This window comes from Budorcas taxicolor, chromosome 14, assembly GCF_023091745.1.
Source record: "Budorcas taxicolor isolate Tak-1 chromosome 14, Takin1.1, whole genome shotgun sequence".
In the NCBI taxonomy this organism is placed as follows: Eukaryota; Metazoa; Chordata; class Mammalia; order Artiodactyla; family Bovidae; genus Budorcas; species Budorcas taxicolor.
Window position 1 is genome coordinate 83524104 of NC_068923.1, and position 18109 is coordinate 83542212.

The window sequence follows — 18109 nt, forward strand, 5'->3', positions numbered from 1 at the left end:
CAACCCAGTTTCTCAAGCTTGAAGTCTTATTTCATGTATCCATGGATCAGTCAGAAGGACTGACTGCAGCCACTTCCTAGATACCTTTTGATCCATTTCCAATAACTTCTATCTTATTCAACCCTTCTCATCTTTCACCAACTAAGAACTTTAGAACCGCTTTCTAATTTTCACGTTTGGAATCCTTCTCCCCAACGTACCCTCCATACTACCATCAGAATTGGCTTTCTAAAATGTAAATTGGACTGTGTCACTCTCTTTCTTAAAAACGTACAGTGATGCCTCATTAAAATGTAAATTCCTGATCCACAAGGTCCTTTACAACCTAGGCCAAAATTAAATTTTAGCCTCATCTGTCAGTTCCAACAACTTGCTCAATAATTAACTACTCCACACATTAATCCCAAATGTTTTGGGGAATGAAATGAGCATTATTTCAACAGATATTCTTCTCTTCTTCTCTCTGGCAAACTCTCTGGAGCTCTGAGGGCAGAGAGCATGTCTCCCTTTGCCCATTATCACACCCCCCAGCACCTCATAGAGCATCTGGCACTCAGACAGCAAGCCATCAGTGACTATTTGTGGAATGCAAAGACTGCTGCTGCTGTTCAGCTGCTAAGTTGTGTCTGACTTTTCCAACCCCGTGAACTGCAGCATGCCAGGCTTCCCTGTCCTTCACTATCTCCAAGAGTTTGTTCAAACTTAGCTAGTGCATTGATAACCCAGCTTAAAATTCACTTCTTTTGGATACCTTTCTTGACTCCCCAAACAGTAAATCAAGCCCCCTCCTCTGATTTCCAGGCACATTAGCTCTGGAGACAGGAAGATAAGCCAGCACAAACCAGTTTACTATAAGCCTTTCTCGATGGAAATACCACCTATTACTTTGATACGGTAAAAATTAAATGAATAGGAAATTTATTTAATCTCTACAATTTCAGCACGTATAAAATGGGAATGACCATGATACCTAACTTCATAGAGCTATTGTAAGGACTAAAGGAATTACACATGTCAAGGTTAAAAAAGTACCTGGCTTACAGTAATACTCAGTAAATGACAGATGAAAATAAAAACAAGAACAAATGTAAAAACAATTAAATGAGAAGTGAAACCATAAAGTTAACAGGATAAAATATGGGAGAATCTTTTTGATCTTGACATAGGGGAGGATATCTCAAACAAGATCCTAAAAGCACACACCATAATATGAAAACCTACTCAGATTTGACAGTATTAAAATCAAGAGTTTCTACTAAACAAAGTAACAGACAGATAAAATAACAGATGGATTTACTCTTGGAGAAGAAACTTCAATGTCAAAAAGCAAAAGAAGATTTACATTTAGAAAATACAAAAAAAACTAAAAAAAATAAAATATAAAAAACTTGTTTAAATAAACAAGAAAAATTGGAAACAGTAGAAAAATGAGCAAGTGGTATAAATAAGAAGTTCACAGAAGGGGAAGCCCAAATGATTAACAAAGTATATGAAGAGTAATCAAAGAAATGGAAATTAAATCCCACCAGATCGGCAAAAAAATGGGAAAGGGCAGGAAAACAGCAAGTGTTGGTGAGGATGCAAGGAAACAAGGAGACCACTGCTGGTGGGTGCAGACTGGCCACCAGCCGTGGCGCACACTGGAGGGAAAACAAGGGTACATTTCCTAGTCATGTATGTCTCCTAGTCATATACCCCAGAGAAACTCGGGGCAACTTTTTACTCATTCGCTAGCTGTGTCTTATTAGAAGGATATAAAATAGTCAAAAGATAAAAATATACTTTAACAAGTCCTGTGATCATACCTGTAAATCAATCATGGGACTTCCAATGCGTCTCTTCCAACCTGCTGTCTTCAAAAGAGATGATAAAACAGCTAGTCCACCCAACACACCTAAAGCAATCTAAAGTAAAAAAAAAAATTGGGATTTATGTAATTTCATAATGCAATTTCATCAGTGTTCAAAGATACTGTAAATAAAAAGTAACAAAGTACTCAAAAACAGGCTCAAAAATTAGAAGGTACACTAAAAGGACATAGGCGCCAAACTAAAGAAACTCTCAATGGACAAATCTGGGACAATTTGGACAAGAAAATAGAAGGTAACGAATTAAAATTACTAGAATAAATAAATATTCATGAGCCCATACTGATTTAATAATAAATGAATAAATAAATCCACATGGACAAAGGGAGAATTCCTTTTTACAGAATTCTAATCAATATAGAAGAAATGATGGAAAAACACAACCAACACCAGACAAATATCACAGTAATATTTTTTACTGGCCAAGAATTATCAATGGATGCTAAAATTAGAGGGCAAAAGAATAATAAGGAGCAGGAGATTTGTAAAATCTCAAGTATCTCCCCACAAGACACTTATTAATTATAAGTGGAAAAATACAATGGAGAACTCTGCAGATACCATCTTAGCCATACGATCAAAGTTGACATCACTATTAATAAGATAGGTGTGTGCTAAGTAGCTTCGGTCATGTCTGACTCTTTGCAATCCTATGGACTGTAGCCCGCCAGACTTCTCTGTCCATTGGATTCTCTAGGCAAGAATACTGGAGTGAGTTGCCCTGTCCTCTTCCAGGGGATCTTCCTGACCCAGGGATGGGACCCAGGTCTCTTATCTCTCCTGCATTGGCAGGAGCGTCTTTACCACTAGCACCACCTGGGAAGTCCATTAACAAGATATACTGACACCAAGTATCTTCTGATATGGCTCAGTGAGAAGGGTATAACATCACTTTCATGGTATGTATGCTGAAACTACATTTAATCATGGGAAAATACCAGATAACCAACTGAAGGACAAAATACCAGTGTTAGGGTCAGTCATGAGACAAAGAATGACTGACGACCCGTCACAGACCTAAGGAAACTAAAGACACACTTGATGGTTGGGTCCTGAAACAGAAAAAGGATAGTGAAAAAAATCTGTAAAATCCAAAGAGTATTTACATTAGTTAATTTTTTGTTGTTTAGTCACTAAATAGTGTCCATCTCTTCGTGACCCCATGGACTGAAGCCTGCCAGGCTCCTCTGTCCATGGAATTTCCCAGGTAAGAATACTAGAGTGGGTTGTCATTACCTTCTCCAAAGGATCTTCCCAACCCAGGAATCGAACCTGCATCTCTGCATTGGCAGGTGGGTTCTTTACCACTGAGCCACCAGGTAAAGCCTGGATTAGTTAACAGGACTACATCACTATTAATTTCCTGATTATGACCACTGTACTACAGCATGCAGCCTGGCGTGCTGCAGTCCACGGGGTCGCAAAGAGTTGGATACGACTAATGACTGAACAACAATAACTACAGTTACGTAAGCTGTTAACGCTAAGGGAGACTTGGTGAGGGATATGTGGCAATCTCTTTATTTTGACAACTTTCCTGAACATGTAAAAAATTTTTGTTTTCATTAAAAAATATACTGTAAGTATTTTGACAGGTTAAAAGAAACTCACATCTGTCTGGACATGTGCTTCTTTTTGATCCATTTCGTATGTGACTGAGAAAGAAACCTGATGTTTAAAAGAAAGCAAATTAGTCATACTGAAGTTATATGATACAAACCTATTTTTACTATAAAAATACATTCACAGCTGCATTTTACCAAAAATATCATACTTTTAAACTATCAATATTACTAGAGTTGACCTTTACTTATACATAAATAAATACACTTTGGGGAATTACCCACACTACTTTAAATAACCATTTAGAGCATATATTAAAGAAAGAGGGTTTCATTAGAAGGTAGATTAGGTTCATTAACAGCAGTCAAGTCAAATTAATCATATTTCATTTTCTGATAGGTTTCTATAACTGAGGCATGTGACCTATCTTGTGTATCAAGAGTTCAGCAACTGGCTAAACAATCACATAGGAAGAAGGCCAATTAATCAAAGATGTAAACAAGAATCTTAGGGACACAATTATACAGAGACAGGAGAGAGAAGAATCATAAAGGATTAAGAGAAACAGTAGCATGAGAAATAGGAGAGGGAAGACACCTAAGTCTTACCAGGTTCACAGAACAGGGTCAAGAAGGAGGAGGTCATGAGAAGAGTCAACTGTTATACGACTGACCCTTGAACACTATAGGGGTTAGGGGCACGAATTCTGATGCAGTGAAAAATTCAGATAGAACTTTAGAGTTGGTCCTCCACATCCATGAACTGGACCAGCTTTGAGGAATGCTGCAGTACATATTTAGTTATAAAAAAAGAAAAAGTCCACATATAAGCAGAACCATGCAGTTCAAATCTGTGTTGTTCAAGGGTCAACTGTATAAGTGTAAAGTCAAAGAAAAAAAGCCAGTGTATGTGGAATACCTTGCTGACTTCATGAAAGAGGTTTTCAAAGAAGCAAAATGGCAGGACCCAAACTGCAAATGACAAAAGAATAAATGGTTGGGAAATCAAGGAAAGACACATGCTAGCAGCCTGAGTTGTTGGCAGAGCTGACAGAAGATTTTATGATTTGGTTGTGCTAATTTGTTTCTAAGATGCGGCAACCTGAAAGGCAAAGGAAAGGAACCAGCAGAGAAGCTGGCTGAATAAAAGGTCAGGGGTGAAACAGGAGAAAATACACATGAATATATTATAATAAAATATATAAAATTAAATAGAAGAAGATATCCTGAACAAGTAAGGGTTGAAAATCACTCAAGAAAGTGGGAAGGGTCCTTTATTCTTAGAAATAGGAACCGGAGTCAAGAAAGATAATGAAACAGAGATACTGAAGTATTAAAGAGGAAATCTGAGGGAATTCATATTGGATGGTTTTGATCTGCTCAGAAAAACAGGAAGATAGGTTATTTGCAGAGATGGTAAGAGAGCAGAAATACGGGCTGGATGCTCAAAATGAATGTAGAACTTTTACAATAGCTGTCATGAGAAATTAAGAAATGACAAAATCTGTGCATTCTATAATTAGAATGATTGAGGTGAGCTTCCTCAGTATAGTTTTATGATTCTCTCAACTTTTTTCCTATTGCTTATTTTCCAATTTGTCAAAACAGTTTAGATATATTTTTGACAAGAAAAATATTTAAAGAAAACACCCAGAAGTGTTTTATATTAAGATAAATATACTCTTAACTACCCAAAAATGACATTCCAGGAAAATTTAAACAAGGCAGTCTTTTGTTGTTACTAAGCACGTTCCTGGATTTTCTCCTCTCATTACAGTGTATATAAATTCAGGCAACAGAAATGAATTTTAACATCAAATCAGGTAATAAAAATGAGGATGTGAAACCTCGAAGTCATATTGTGTGCCTACTTTTTGCTTTATGAAAGCCTGAACCCAACAGTAGCAGAGTAGAAGTACAAGCTCAACAGAGAGGCCAAAAATTCTGGCTGAGGAACTAGAATATTAAAATTCAGAAAAGTAAAAAAGTGGAAATTAAAAGCTATTAGTGAGTCTGGGAGGTAAGGAATGTTCACCTTCCAATTGTCATGCTTCTGGAGGAGACAGGGGATGAGGAAGAAGTCTAGACGGATTAGCTCTGGTCCCGACCTCCATCCGCTCTTATCTACCCCTCCTCAGGCAGGGGCGCTTCAATCGCAGGGTGAGGCAGAGCTCGGCCTTCGCCAGGCTCCTTCTTTGGTACAGCCTGCTTTCAGTGTGTACATGGTCTCACTTCCACACACAGACCCTTCTAGGCAGGGGAGGACTCGGGTTCTGGGGTTAAGTTTAACTGAGTTGGGAAACAGTCAGAAGACTGGTTGTAGGTCCAAACTGCATTCTCTATTTCACTTTAGCGCTACTAGTTACAAAACTAAACATTAGATTCTCTTTCTGCCTGTTTAAGTATGTCTCTATCAAGTGGGCAAGACTGGTGAGAAGAGAAACACACATGCCCACTTAAGGTTTGAGTTCCTGGTTTAGTTAGGCAAAGAGGCAAAATCTTAACAGAAGCAAGGTGGCCAAAGAGAACAAGAGGAGATGCCATATGGCTCAGCATGTCCTGGCATCCAGAACAGGGAGGCCCAGCGGCTGGTGACACTACCCGCTGACAAACTTAATTCTTGCCTTTTATATGCAGAATCCATAAGAGCTCACCATTAGTAAGAAATAACTGTCTTGACTATATAAAGTGCTATGTTTATTTAAAACTCTGAAAAGGACTAATAGTCTTTTGATCATAAAGCAAACTCTCTCAGTTCCACACTAACATAGACAGGCAATGACCAAGACGGAGCTCACCTTCACAGACTGGCTGTTGGGATCTTTGATATCGACGTCACTGTAGGCAATGGTAATTAAGGGAGGGTAAATGTTTCCATTTTTTGTGTTGGGTACAAGGTGGATGCTGTTTAAAAGAAAATTCATTTTCAGTTAAAAATACACTGAGGCCCTTAAACATAACATTTAACTTACTGTTTCTTCTGAATGTGATATGAATAGTCTTGGTGATCTCAGAACCAGCAGTTATTAAAAACTAGAAAAGGTTAAATGTAAACTAATGGTACTAACACAGGCTATCTGAAGTGGTCAAAACTTTATATTAAAACACACCCTCAAAAAACGCTTCTTGATCTAGGCCCTACAAAGTTTACAAACAAAATCAATGAAGTACTGTATACCACTTTTGAGAACTTAAAGTAATGCCTAGAGAAAGGCAGATAATATCCTGATTTTGAAAAAAAGATGAATTCTTGGTGACTTCCCTGGTGGTCCAGTGGCTAAGATTCCACACAACCAATGCAGGGGCCAGGTTCAATCCCTGATCACGGAACTAGATCCCACATGCCACAACTAATGATTCCACGTGCTACAACTCAGATCCAGCACAGCCAAATAAATACATAAAATAAAAATAAATATTAAAAAAAGATGAATTCTTAAAGAGAACGTGTCATATCTAGTACTATTTGTGGCATATAATAGGGTACATATTGCTGAATTCAACGCATTAGTAACACACCATCTGTAAACTCAGAAAGGAAAATGCCAAGTACCAGCGGCCAACATGGTTTCATCAGTATAAAGTCAGACCTGACTGGTTTCAACTTCATTTTCACTGGGGAATCTACACTGGCAGATTGAGGGAATGCTAAAAAGAGCACAGGTAGATTTCAGAAAGGGTTAGGACAAAGCTTCTGTACTGCCTACCTCATGAAGACTGTCATGAAAAAAACAATGAAAAAACAATGGAAAAGCAGTGTATGTTGAAACACCATAAAGGTGATGGTGTGGCTTTCATCAGTGTATTCAAGGTGCACATCATAAGGTACTGGAGTGGGAAAGCCAGATAAGGTCAGAGATGGGAATCTCACAGCGGAGAAGAGACGGTGAGGGCTGCATGGCACTACCCTAAGGCAGGGCCATCGTCCAAGTATGCGAGGAACAGCGAGGTGCTGGTAACTAACGAAGGCCAACCTGGAGCAGCGGGTGCTGAAGGAGAAGGGGCCACAGGAGGCCCACCTGCTGCAATCATCTGGCGGGCTCTAACTCAGCCCCATCAGCCCGTGGATCTTCACTGCTCCCCACCTCTCAACTCGTTCTAACTTGGCAAGTCTAGAGTGGGGCTTAGGACATGGATTTTGGCAAACTCTAGAAGCCCTTCTGAAGTAATTATCCCCTCTATTAGTCTATCCCAATCTAGACATCTTAGAACACATTATGTGTCATTCCAGTTCAGGGGTTCTTACTGTTTTCATCTGACAATTATAGGTCAACACTTTCACTATGACATTTTTCCATATACTCCAAGCCTCATTCAGTAAATTAGACATTTGTTTACCTCAGTGATATTTGGGTGGCGACTCTAATTAATCTTGGCTGGCTTCCTAAGTCATTTTCCCGTCCACTTAGTGTATCCACTAAGAAAATGCGCCGAGTCAGAAGCCACTTGCCCGAACTACTGTCTTTTATCAATTAAAAAAAAAAAGATGGGTTTAAAAAATACTTTCAATTGTTCAAGATGGCACTCAAGGTGAAGATTACTAGACAAATTTCAAACATAAATTAGTACACTTTGTTTTAATAGGATGGTTGCAAAAACCACTCCTGCTGTGAGAAACTCCTACTAATAGCGTTCCCCACCTGCACTTGAATGTTTTCTGATTGTCTGGACTTTTCATCAGTTTGGAAGGATTTTCCCTGCAAATTACCTGAATAAATAGGATTTTATAAAATGAGAAACAACAAAAGAAACTAATTTGTCCAAAAAGCAGCTCAAGGATGGTTTGAAGAAGCCCTGATGTTACAGTTCTACTGTTTTTCTCAGGATAAACTTTCAGGAATGATAAAATTTCTTAATAAAAAGCCTGATATATTTAGTAAATAAGGCTTCCTTGGTGGTTTAGACAGTAAAGACTCTGCCTGTAATGCAGGAGACACAGATTTGATCCCTGGGTCGGGAAGATCCCCTGAAGAAGGGAAGAGCAACCCACTCCAGTATTCTTGCTTGGAGAATCCCATGGACAGAGGAGCCTGGCAGGCTACAGTCCATGGCATCGCACAGTCAGATACAACTGAGTGACTAAGCACACTGAGTAAATACACCAACAACCTTACTGTTTTACTGTGGGGCATGCTACATAAAACCTTACAGTCAGGGACTTCCCTGGTGGTCCAGTGGCTAAGGCACTGTGCTCCCAAGGCAAGGGGCCCAGGTTCGATCCGTGGTCAGGGAACTGAGATCCCACATGCTGCAACTAAGACCTGGTGCAGCCAAATAGATAGATATTTTAAAAAAACAAACAAGCTTACCATCATAGAGAATCCATGACTTTTCTTATAATCTGTGTTTATTAAGCTATGTTGGTTGACTTATTTATTGATTTCAGCTCAGAGAAAGAGTGGTGTGTATGGTTGCCTTACCTTGGTTCACAAACATTTTCTTGTGCTGAAGATTTAAGTTTAACACAGGCACAGCCCAAATGTATTGGTGTTGATTCTCATCAGTATATTCAAGGTACACATCATAAAATGTAGGAGTGGGAAAGTCAGTTAAGATCTTAGGGATAGGAATCTCACACTGAAAAATAAAATTAAAAATAAAAGTACCCAAATTGAAAGTTAGAAAGCATATTTATTATCTTTAAAAGATTTGTAATTATAAAAGAAAGTATCTCCCAACTATACTGTTTATACACATTTTCATACGTCTTTTAAAACATGAATACTATATATGATTCTTTTATAAGGGCCAAAATAACAGTAAAGAACCACCTGAATCTTGTCCTACAACCCAGCTGTAGAGGCTATACATTCATTCTCAACTGTAACTGTACAGCAATAAAAAGGTTTAAAAACTCCTATCCTGTGGGGTGAGGTCCCAACTCTTTCTCCAGATAAACACTGGTTATGATTTGACTCCCCTTAATAGTGCCAGGTTTATCTCCCACTGCTTCCTCTTTGTCTCTGGTTCAGTCACACTAACCTACTTCTAGTCTCTAAGTATGCTATGCTATCCTACATCTCTCTGACACTGCAAATGGTGTTCCTGCCTGGTATTCCCTTCCCCACTGTGCTCCCTGGTAAACTGATATTCATTCTGCAGGCTCAAGTGTCACTCACTGCGTAAGGCCTTTCGAACTTCCCTAGGAACTGTTAAGGACCCTTCTTTGAACCAACACGGTTCCTTGTTCATACCTATAGACCAAAATATCACATTCTTTTCAATTCTTTGTCTATATAGCTGTTTTCTCTACTAGGCTGTGAACTCCCTGAGAGGCAACTGGGTTCGATGGAAAAACCACGGTTTTCAAGCCTAACAGAACATTTACTTGATGAAATAATTTGAACAAATTACCTAATATTACTGAGCAACATTTCCTCATCCACAAAACACAACTAGTATGTATTTTACAAAGCTATTTCATGGATCAGATGAGATAAAAATGATAAAATACTGAGGACAGAGCAGTGGCATTTAAAAAGTATTGATTATTCTGGCCCAAAGTAGACACACAACAGGTTTTTAAAGTAACACAAGTCATTTCTGATAATAAAAGCAAATTCAAGTTCATGATAGAAAATCTGGAAAATGTAGAAAAGAAATAAAATAATCTGTAATCCCACCATCCAGAGATAAACACTCTTAAAAATGTTTCTTTTTCTCATCTGTTTTCCCCAATGGTGCTTTTTGTTGTTTTAACAAAGCTGGAATCACAGTTTTGTTCTGTGGTGTGTGTATAAGCATTTTATCAAGAAGTATTTTTGTAGACTATTGAAGGTCTTTCAAATGTTTAACGGCTCATAATATTGCTTTGTCCCATACTGTAGTTTTAAAATGCATTACCAAAGGAAGGAAGGTCAGGGAGGGAGGGAGGCGAGCATGGAGGGAGAGAAAAGGAAGCATTTTGTTACTGGAGGGCAGAGGGAGGAGGCAGTGATAACACTTTATTGTTTATTTAAAATGAAGTACTTCTACTTCATTCTAAAATGCTCAAAAGTAGAGATTATTTTTGAGACCTATATGCCAGAAGCAAATACACAATTATGATGTTTAAGACTCTATGGATGATAAGGTACTGTTTTCATGCTGATTATATTAATAAAAATCATTCATAAATTATTCATTAGCCTGCAATGCGGGAGTCCCAGGTTCAATTCTTGGGTCAGGAAGATCCCCGGGAGAAGGGAATGGCAACCCACTCTAGTACTCTTGCCTAGAAAATTCCACGGATGGAGGAGCTGCAGTCCACGGGGTTACAAAGTCGGAAATGACTGATCGACTTCACTTTCACCTTCTTTTCACAAAAAATTACTAATTTCAAAATTCAATAATTATTCCAATTATTGCTGATGTGAAAAATAAAGCCAAAATGTAGACTGCCTAAAATAGTTCCAACTTACACTTTGTTGATAAGTTGTTCCAAAGGAATAAGCAGCATTTAGTCTCGTCTCTGTGTCTGGACAAAGCTACAACAAAAGAACACAAGTGATAAATATGTCTCACGAATCTTTTCTTTGCTTATAGTTAAGGGTTCTCAAGACTTAACACGGATATATACTTTATATAATACTTATTTAATGTTATCAAGGGAGTGAAAAATTAAGGGGGCATCTCTGTTATAACTTAGTTTTAAGAAACTCCAATTTAAAACAAAACAAGAAAAATCAACTCTAGCAAGCAAACTGATGTTCTATTCAAGCAATAATCTAGTTTTTCCCTCATTTTGCCTCAGTCAAAAATAACACGTTAGGGATTCTCTCTAGAATCATACTCACCTGTAAAATCCCTCCTTCTAAAGTTTGCCACTTGAGAAAATTTCCTCTCACATCATAGGAAGCAGCAACAAACTTCAGTTTTGTATTCTGCTTACAGAAATACAAGAATAAAATAATGTCACATACTCTGAAAGTCTATGAATACATGTAGCGGTCTATAAAACCTTCCAGAGTTCAGACTTTCAAAGTATATATAATAGTCTATACAAATTTTTTCATTGCCAAATGATCTTTTCTCTTCCTAGAGACCAAATATTGAATTCATCAATCATTACTTTGAGGAAAAATTAATCAGTGTATCTCTCTGATTAAACACACTTAATATAAACAGATTGGGTTTTTGCACAAAAACTATTACTTCAGAATTGAGAGGCAGTGACAGATAACTTCTTTTCAAACCTGTTAAATGAGTGTGTGTGTGCACGAATGGGGGATGAACAGAGGAGGAAATGATCTATTCTTTCATTCTAGAAGGTCAAAGAAATGAAAGGTAAGAATTTGGACCTGTGACATGCTGAGGAAACACATAGAATCCCACTCAATCTTTGGCAGCCCTTTTGAAAAATGTGGAGATATAGGATAGAAAAGGTTTTGTGTTTGGTGATGAAACCCTTCCCAACCCACAGGTACTTCTTGCTGCCATAACACACAATCCAGAGGTATCCATACACTCAAGTAAGAAAACTAGACTCTATATTGTTTAGTTCCTCAGTAGCTAATATTTAGATTTAGTTTAGTCACTAAAATTTTTAAAATCTATCAAGAATTATGTCTAGTAATATTCTTGTTACCTTTCAAAATTATAAATCAAAATGTAGTTAACCTTCAATAATATAGAGATTTGTACCTGGTTTTCCCCTTTAAAACTGAAATTTGTAGGAAGAGGTGTAGTACTAAGTATTTGAGGTGCTAATCCTAGCTGGTCTCCATAGAACAGCCACGGAAGATTCTGTCTCCTATAAACAATCACAATTGTTTTAATAATGGGGGAACGGTCTTAGTACATATTTGTGAAAGTAATTGCACTGAATTTGGTCACAATGACCAATTTTGCAAATTTGGCTCATTAATTAGAATAACCTTACCAAAAGGAAACAGAATGAACAGTGCCCAGTGCAGCAGTATTTTCAAAGATAACCTGAAACAATCCACATGCATCAAAAGTAGAGGAGTCATAATAATTCATGTTCATTACACACATATTTCCAAGAGCTTGGCAAGATGTTAGATTGCCATACACCTACAGGAAAACAATGACAAAGAAATATATGGACTTAAATATCCTAAACAAAAGTTGATACAAAAGTTATGCTTAGTTTTAATTTAATTATGCTTAGAATTTGAATTCTGCAAATTCTTTTTTTGGATATTCTTTTGCTTTTAATACCTTTCCTCTAATTAAAGTAGAAAAGAATTTTCCACATGGCAGGTTAATAATTTATAAATTTTACCTGAAATTTTAGGTGAAAATATTAAGACAAGCAACTGAACGAAGAAGAACCAACCAAAAACCTACAGCATGACATTTTAAAAAACTATTACATGAAATAATTATATTTGAAAGAATAATAACTAGTTCCTAATATTAGAATAGAAATCTAACCTATTTTTATTTTATTTAATCTACTTTATATCTATTGCATATAAATCTAACCTATTTTAAGTAATTTGTTTTATGAACAACAAAATCTGTTGAGTTTGACTCTCAAACGTCTTTCTCAATTTTCTCTTTCAGGAAAACACCACTTCGTTTTTACAGTTATTCAAATAAAAACCACTGCAGTACTCTTCTTTCTCTCCCTTCTCATATCCAACTCATCACTAAACCTTGTTGGCTCAATTTTAAACGTATATATCCAGAAGCTTAGCACTTCTTTCATTTCCATGGAACCACCCTTGTCCAAAGGTCCATTTTCTCTCACTTGGATTACTCTAATAACCTCCTAATTGGTCCCCCTGCTTGTCTTTGCCCTAACAAAACCTACTTTCCATGTTAGAATGATCTCTTTCAAAACCTGACGCCAACCACTGTTTACCTTTGCACAAAATCTTCTACATCCCTTCCAGTAAACTCTAGGTCTTATAGTCACTCCCTTCATCCTTCAACTCATTTCTCCACTTTCCCTGCTCACTGCTCTGGCCACTTAGGTCTCTCTCCTGTTTCTTTAGCGTGAATATGCCAGAGAACCCCTGCTTTGGGACCTCTGCACTTACTGTGGTCTCTGCTTAGAATTCTCTTCCTCTAGATATTTTCATGGCTCACTTCCACTTCCAACTCTTGGCTCAAATATCATACTCTCAGAGACGCCTGTCCTGACCATCCTCCATAAGTTAGGCCCACCTTCTACTCTCTATGCTCTTTATCCCAATTTGCTTGTCTTTATAGCACTTGGCATCACCTGACAATTACTTACAATTCCACACGGGATTTTTCTCTGTCTTTTCCTAAAATAGATAACTTAAAAGATTTCAGAACAGGGCCTGGCATACAGTAGGTCATCAACAAACATTTACTAAATGATAGTATGAATCAGTTTCCCCTAACATTCAATTTCAGCTAAGTAAGTCTGGACATATTTAATTTATGTATAATAAATAAGTGTGAAATGAATAACATATTCTTTATTAGTCTCTTTCAGTCCACTTAGAAAGGGTTTTAATAGAATATGACCAAGCAGATATATCTACTTAGAAAAGTTTTATTAACTGGGGAAAAAAAATGGTTCCACAGTTTCTCTGAAATGAAATAAAAACTATTTTCTAGAAATTCAAACATACCCAACAAGCAGCTGCTGATGACTGCAAATACTTTGCAAACCATTCTGAAGTGAAAGATATGCCCTATAAACAGAAAGATGAATTTTAGTTTTACGTTTAAATAGAGATTCCTTAACCTTACACACTTAGGAAGACATTACTGTGCACATTGCTGAGTGGGAAATAACTAATATTACTTTCCCAGTGTTATCAGAAAAATAGACTCTAATAGGAATAAAAGAATTAATTCCAACCAATGTCAGTAATTACAAGTAGGACTGAATTACAAAATCACATCGCTCAGAAAAGATACAAGGAAATAAAGTATTTTTATAATAATAATTTTAAAAAAACCTATTATGCCCATTTCACTAAAACAAAAATCAAAGTGCAAAAGAATAAAAGAAAAATTAGATCTTGACTTAGATTTGGTTAATATTTGGTGATTTAGGATTATCACACTGTATTAAATTGCAAGTAATAAAAAAGAAATATTAGTGAATGATTTCTAAGCAACAGGAGATTGGGGATACACAGAGAAACTAACGTTTAAAATCTCCAAAGTGGTGATTCTCAAACAATGATGAATATCAGAATCAACTGTGGAATTTCCTGAAAACAGAAAATGCCTGGTTTCATTCTAAACCACATGAATCAGAATCTCTAGAATGAGACCAAGGCACGCACGTCCTCTGAAAACTGCAGATACAGGCCTCCCTCTAGTTAACAACCACTGCTGTAAAGCTCATCTGTATATCCTGCTAAAAAATGAGACAATGAGAAACACCATCCGTAGTAAATTCTCTGAACATGGACAAAGGTGATAAAACCAAATTATATGAAATATGGCACCATAACTGTCCAAAAAATCTAAAATAAAATTATTATGAGTCACTATTTTCATCTCCTCAACAAGCAAAAATTCTCATTTTGTAAGAAAAAAAATATGTGTAGAACATTGGCTAACACACACAGAAAACCTAGTAAAAATGGAAAGTATTGACAACAGTACTGGCAAATGCATGCAAAATGAAGCCACAGACAAATGCCAAGGATAAAGCTGCCTGATCCTTTATAAAACAATATCCACATACTTTTAACCCAGGAATTTAAAAACACTTAGGACATGTGCCTTAAGTCAATAATCTCTCCAAAAGGAAAAACACATCTATGTGCATAAAATGGTTGACAGCAATATTAATAACAAAAAACCTAAATATTCAATAGACATACAATTACATGAATTTCAATGCATAAACTAGAGTATTATGTGACAATTTAAAATTATAATTATTGGTTGAGCCTGGAACATGGTATAGAGAAACCAAAGTAGTGCCTGAAGACTGAAGGAGACATGTTAAAATAACACAGAAGCTATACCAAAGGGAAGTCCAAATTTGGGACAATTTGAGCTTTGAAAATTTGGCCACTGCCGAACAAATCTGGAAAGCTCAGCAGTGGCTACAGGACTGGAAAAGGTCAGTTTTCATTCCAATTCCAAAGAAAGGCAATGCCAATGTTCAAACTACCACACAAATGCACTCATCTCACAGGGTAGCAAAGTAATGCTCAAAAATTCTCCAAGCCAGGCTTCAACAGTATGTGAGCCATGAACTTCCAGATGTTCAAGCTGGATTTAGAAAAGGCAGACGAACTAGACATCAAATTGCCAACATCCACTGGATCATCGAAAAAGCAAGAAAGTTCCAGACAAACATCTATTTCTGCTTTACTGACTATGACAAAGCCTTTGACTGTGTGGATCACAATAAACTGTGGAAAATTCTTAAAGAGATGGGACTACCAGACCACCTGACCTGCCTCTTGAGAAACCTATATGCAGGTCAAGAAGCAACAGTTAGAACTGGACATGGAACAACAGGCTGGTTCTAAATAGGAAAAGGAGTACATCACGGCTGTATATTGTCACCCTGCTTATTTAACTTATATGCAGAGTACATCATGAGAAACGCTGGCTGGATGAAGCACAAGCTGGAATCAAGATTGCCAGGAGAAATATCAATAACCTCAAATACATAGATGACACCACCCTTATGGAATAAAGCGAAGAACTAAAGAGCCTCTTGATGAAAGTCAAAGACAGTGGAGAAGCTGGCTTAAAACTCAACATTCAGAAAACGAAGATCATGGTATCTGGTCCCATCTCTTCATGGCAAATAGTTGGGGAAACAATGGAACTGTTGGAAATAAATGGAAATAAAAATAAAGTGACAGACTTTAATTTTTGGGCTCCAAAATCACTGCAGATGGTGACTGCAGCCATGAAATTAAAAGACACTTGCTCCTTGGAAGAAATGTTATGACCAACCTAGACAGAACATTACTTTGCCAACAAAGGACCATCTACTCAAAGCTATGGTTTTTCCAGTAATCATGTATGGATGTGAGAGTTGGACTATAAGGAAAGCTGAGTGCCAAAGAATTGATGCTTTTGAGCTGTGGTATTGGAGAAGACTCTTGGTAGTCCCTTGGAGCGCAAGGACATCAAACCAATCAATCCTATAGGAAATCAGTCCTAAATATTCATTGGAAGGGCCTATGCTGAAGTGCAAGCTCCAATACTTTGGCCACCTGATGCAAAGAACTGACTCATTGGAAAAGACCCTGATGCTGAGAAAGACTGAAGGCAGGAGAAGGGGACAACAGAGGATGAGATGGTTGGATGGCATCACCGACTCAATGGACACGAGCTTGAACAAGCTCCGGGAGTTGGTGATGGACAGGGAAGCCTGGTGTGCTGCAGTCCATGGGGTCGCAAAGAGTCGGAAATGACTGAGCAACTGAACTGAACTGAACTGAGCTTTGAAAAGAAGATTAACAGTGACAGTTCATAACATACTAGTGATACCAGGGGTTTGCAGTAAAGCTAAAGAGGAAAAAAAAAGCACAGAGAGAAAAGAAAGCACTCTATGGAGGATTGCTAACTTAAAAATATAAAAAGGAACAATAAAATTGTGAAACCATTTTGATATAACCAATTTTATAACTGATTCAGATAAGATTAATCAATGACTGCTAAAAAGGATATGTATATAGTCTCACAGTAAAATCTCAGACTAACTTATTAGTCACAGTACCTTTACAAGGGAGAGGAAAGGCAGACAGCACCATGCCCAGCCAGTCAAATTTAGCATCACCAATAACTGGATATCCTGACATTATGTGCTCCATGTTATGATACAATGGGCTATACACAGCACCCATGTCATATTTTTCCAAAAAGATGTTTCACAGAGTCTAATCATAAGAAAAAAATGAGAAGAATGCAGACTCTGGGATGCTCTACCAGAAAGCTGGCCTTGACTCTGCAAGAGTCAATGACCATAAAAGAAAAAAAAAAAGAAAAAAAAAATCCAAAAAGCAAAACAGGATAAAGATCTCTGTTCTAAATTAAAGGAGACTGAAGAGATTTAATTTCAATGTGGGATCTTTCGCTGATCCTGGGTCCCTCTGCCAAAAAAGAGGGCAAGGATAAAAGACTTTATTGAAACAAGTAGGCAAATTTGGATATGAATAGTATATCAAATAATTCTATTAATCTTTTTAGGTGTGATACCAGAAAAATGCTGTTTTCCTTAGGAGCTACAAAATATTTAGGAGTAAAATGTTACACAGCTACAACCTATTTTCCAGTGATTCAGAAAAAAAATATGAATGTATGTGTGTGTATGCATGTTTACATACACAGACAGCAAATTTGGCAAAACATTAATAACTGGTTAAACTAGTAAAAGATCCATGCACAGTCATTGTCTTTGTTGTGTTTTTTTTTTTAACTTTTCTGCAATAAAGTTTTTTCAAAATTAAAGTTGGGAAAACAAACCAAGATGTAAGCTCACTGTCTTTGGGGAAAGGGAATGTGACCACTGACTCAAATATTTGGAAATTCTTTATTGACTGCCTGATATATTACTACAGAGGACTAGATGTTTCTCTTAGAAATTACATAAAACAATAAGATAAACACAGAAACAGTTATAGATCTGAGCATGTATACGCATGGCCTTCCCAGGTGGTACAGTGGTAAAGAATCCACCTGCCAATGTGGCAGATACAAGAGCAGTGGGTTCAATTCCTAGGTCAGGAAGATCCCCTGGAGTAAGAAATGGCAACCCAAACCAGTATG

The 18109-nt window shown here is 37.2% G+C and overlaps 1 protein-coding gene across 1 annotated transcript in view; it reads right to left on the minus strand.

Moving 5' to 3' along the window:
* The window catches only part of TMEM67 (transmembrane protein 67), a 43109-nt gene that overhangs the window by 18810 nt on the left and 6190 nt on the right, over nt 1-18109 (minus strand). The window contains exons 7-16 of the mRNA XM_052651885.1: nt 13984-14046; nt 12291-12445; nt 12053-12161; nt 11206-11292; nt 10831-10896; nt 8851-9007; nt 7769-7892; nt 6229-6334; nt 3480-3536; nt 1806-1904 (exon numbers count right to left, since the gene is read on the minus strand). Coding sequence (XP_052507845.1) covers nt 1806-1904; nt 3480-3536; nt 6229-6334; nt 7769-7892; nt 8851-9007; nt 10831-10896; nt 11206-11292; nt 12053-12161; nt 12291-12445; nt 13984-14046 — 1023 coding nt within the window. The remainder of the gene's footprint in view (nt 1-1805; nt 1905-3479; nt 3537-6228; nt 6335-7768; nt 7893-8850; nt 9008-10830; nt 10897-11205; nt 11293-12052; nt 12162-12290; nt 12446-13983; nt 14047-18109) is intronic.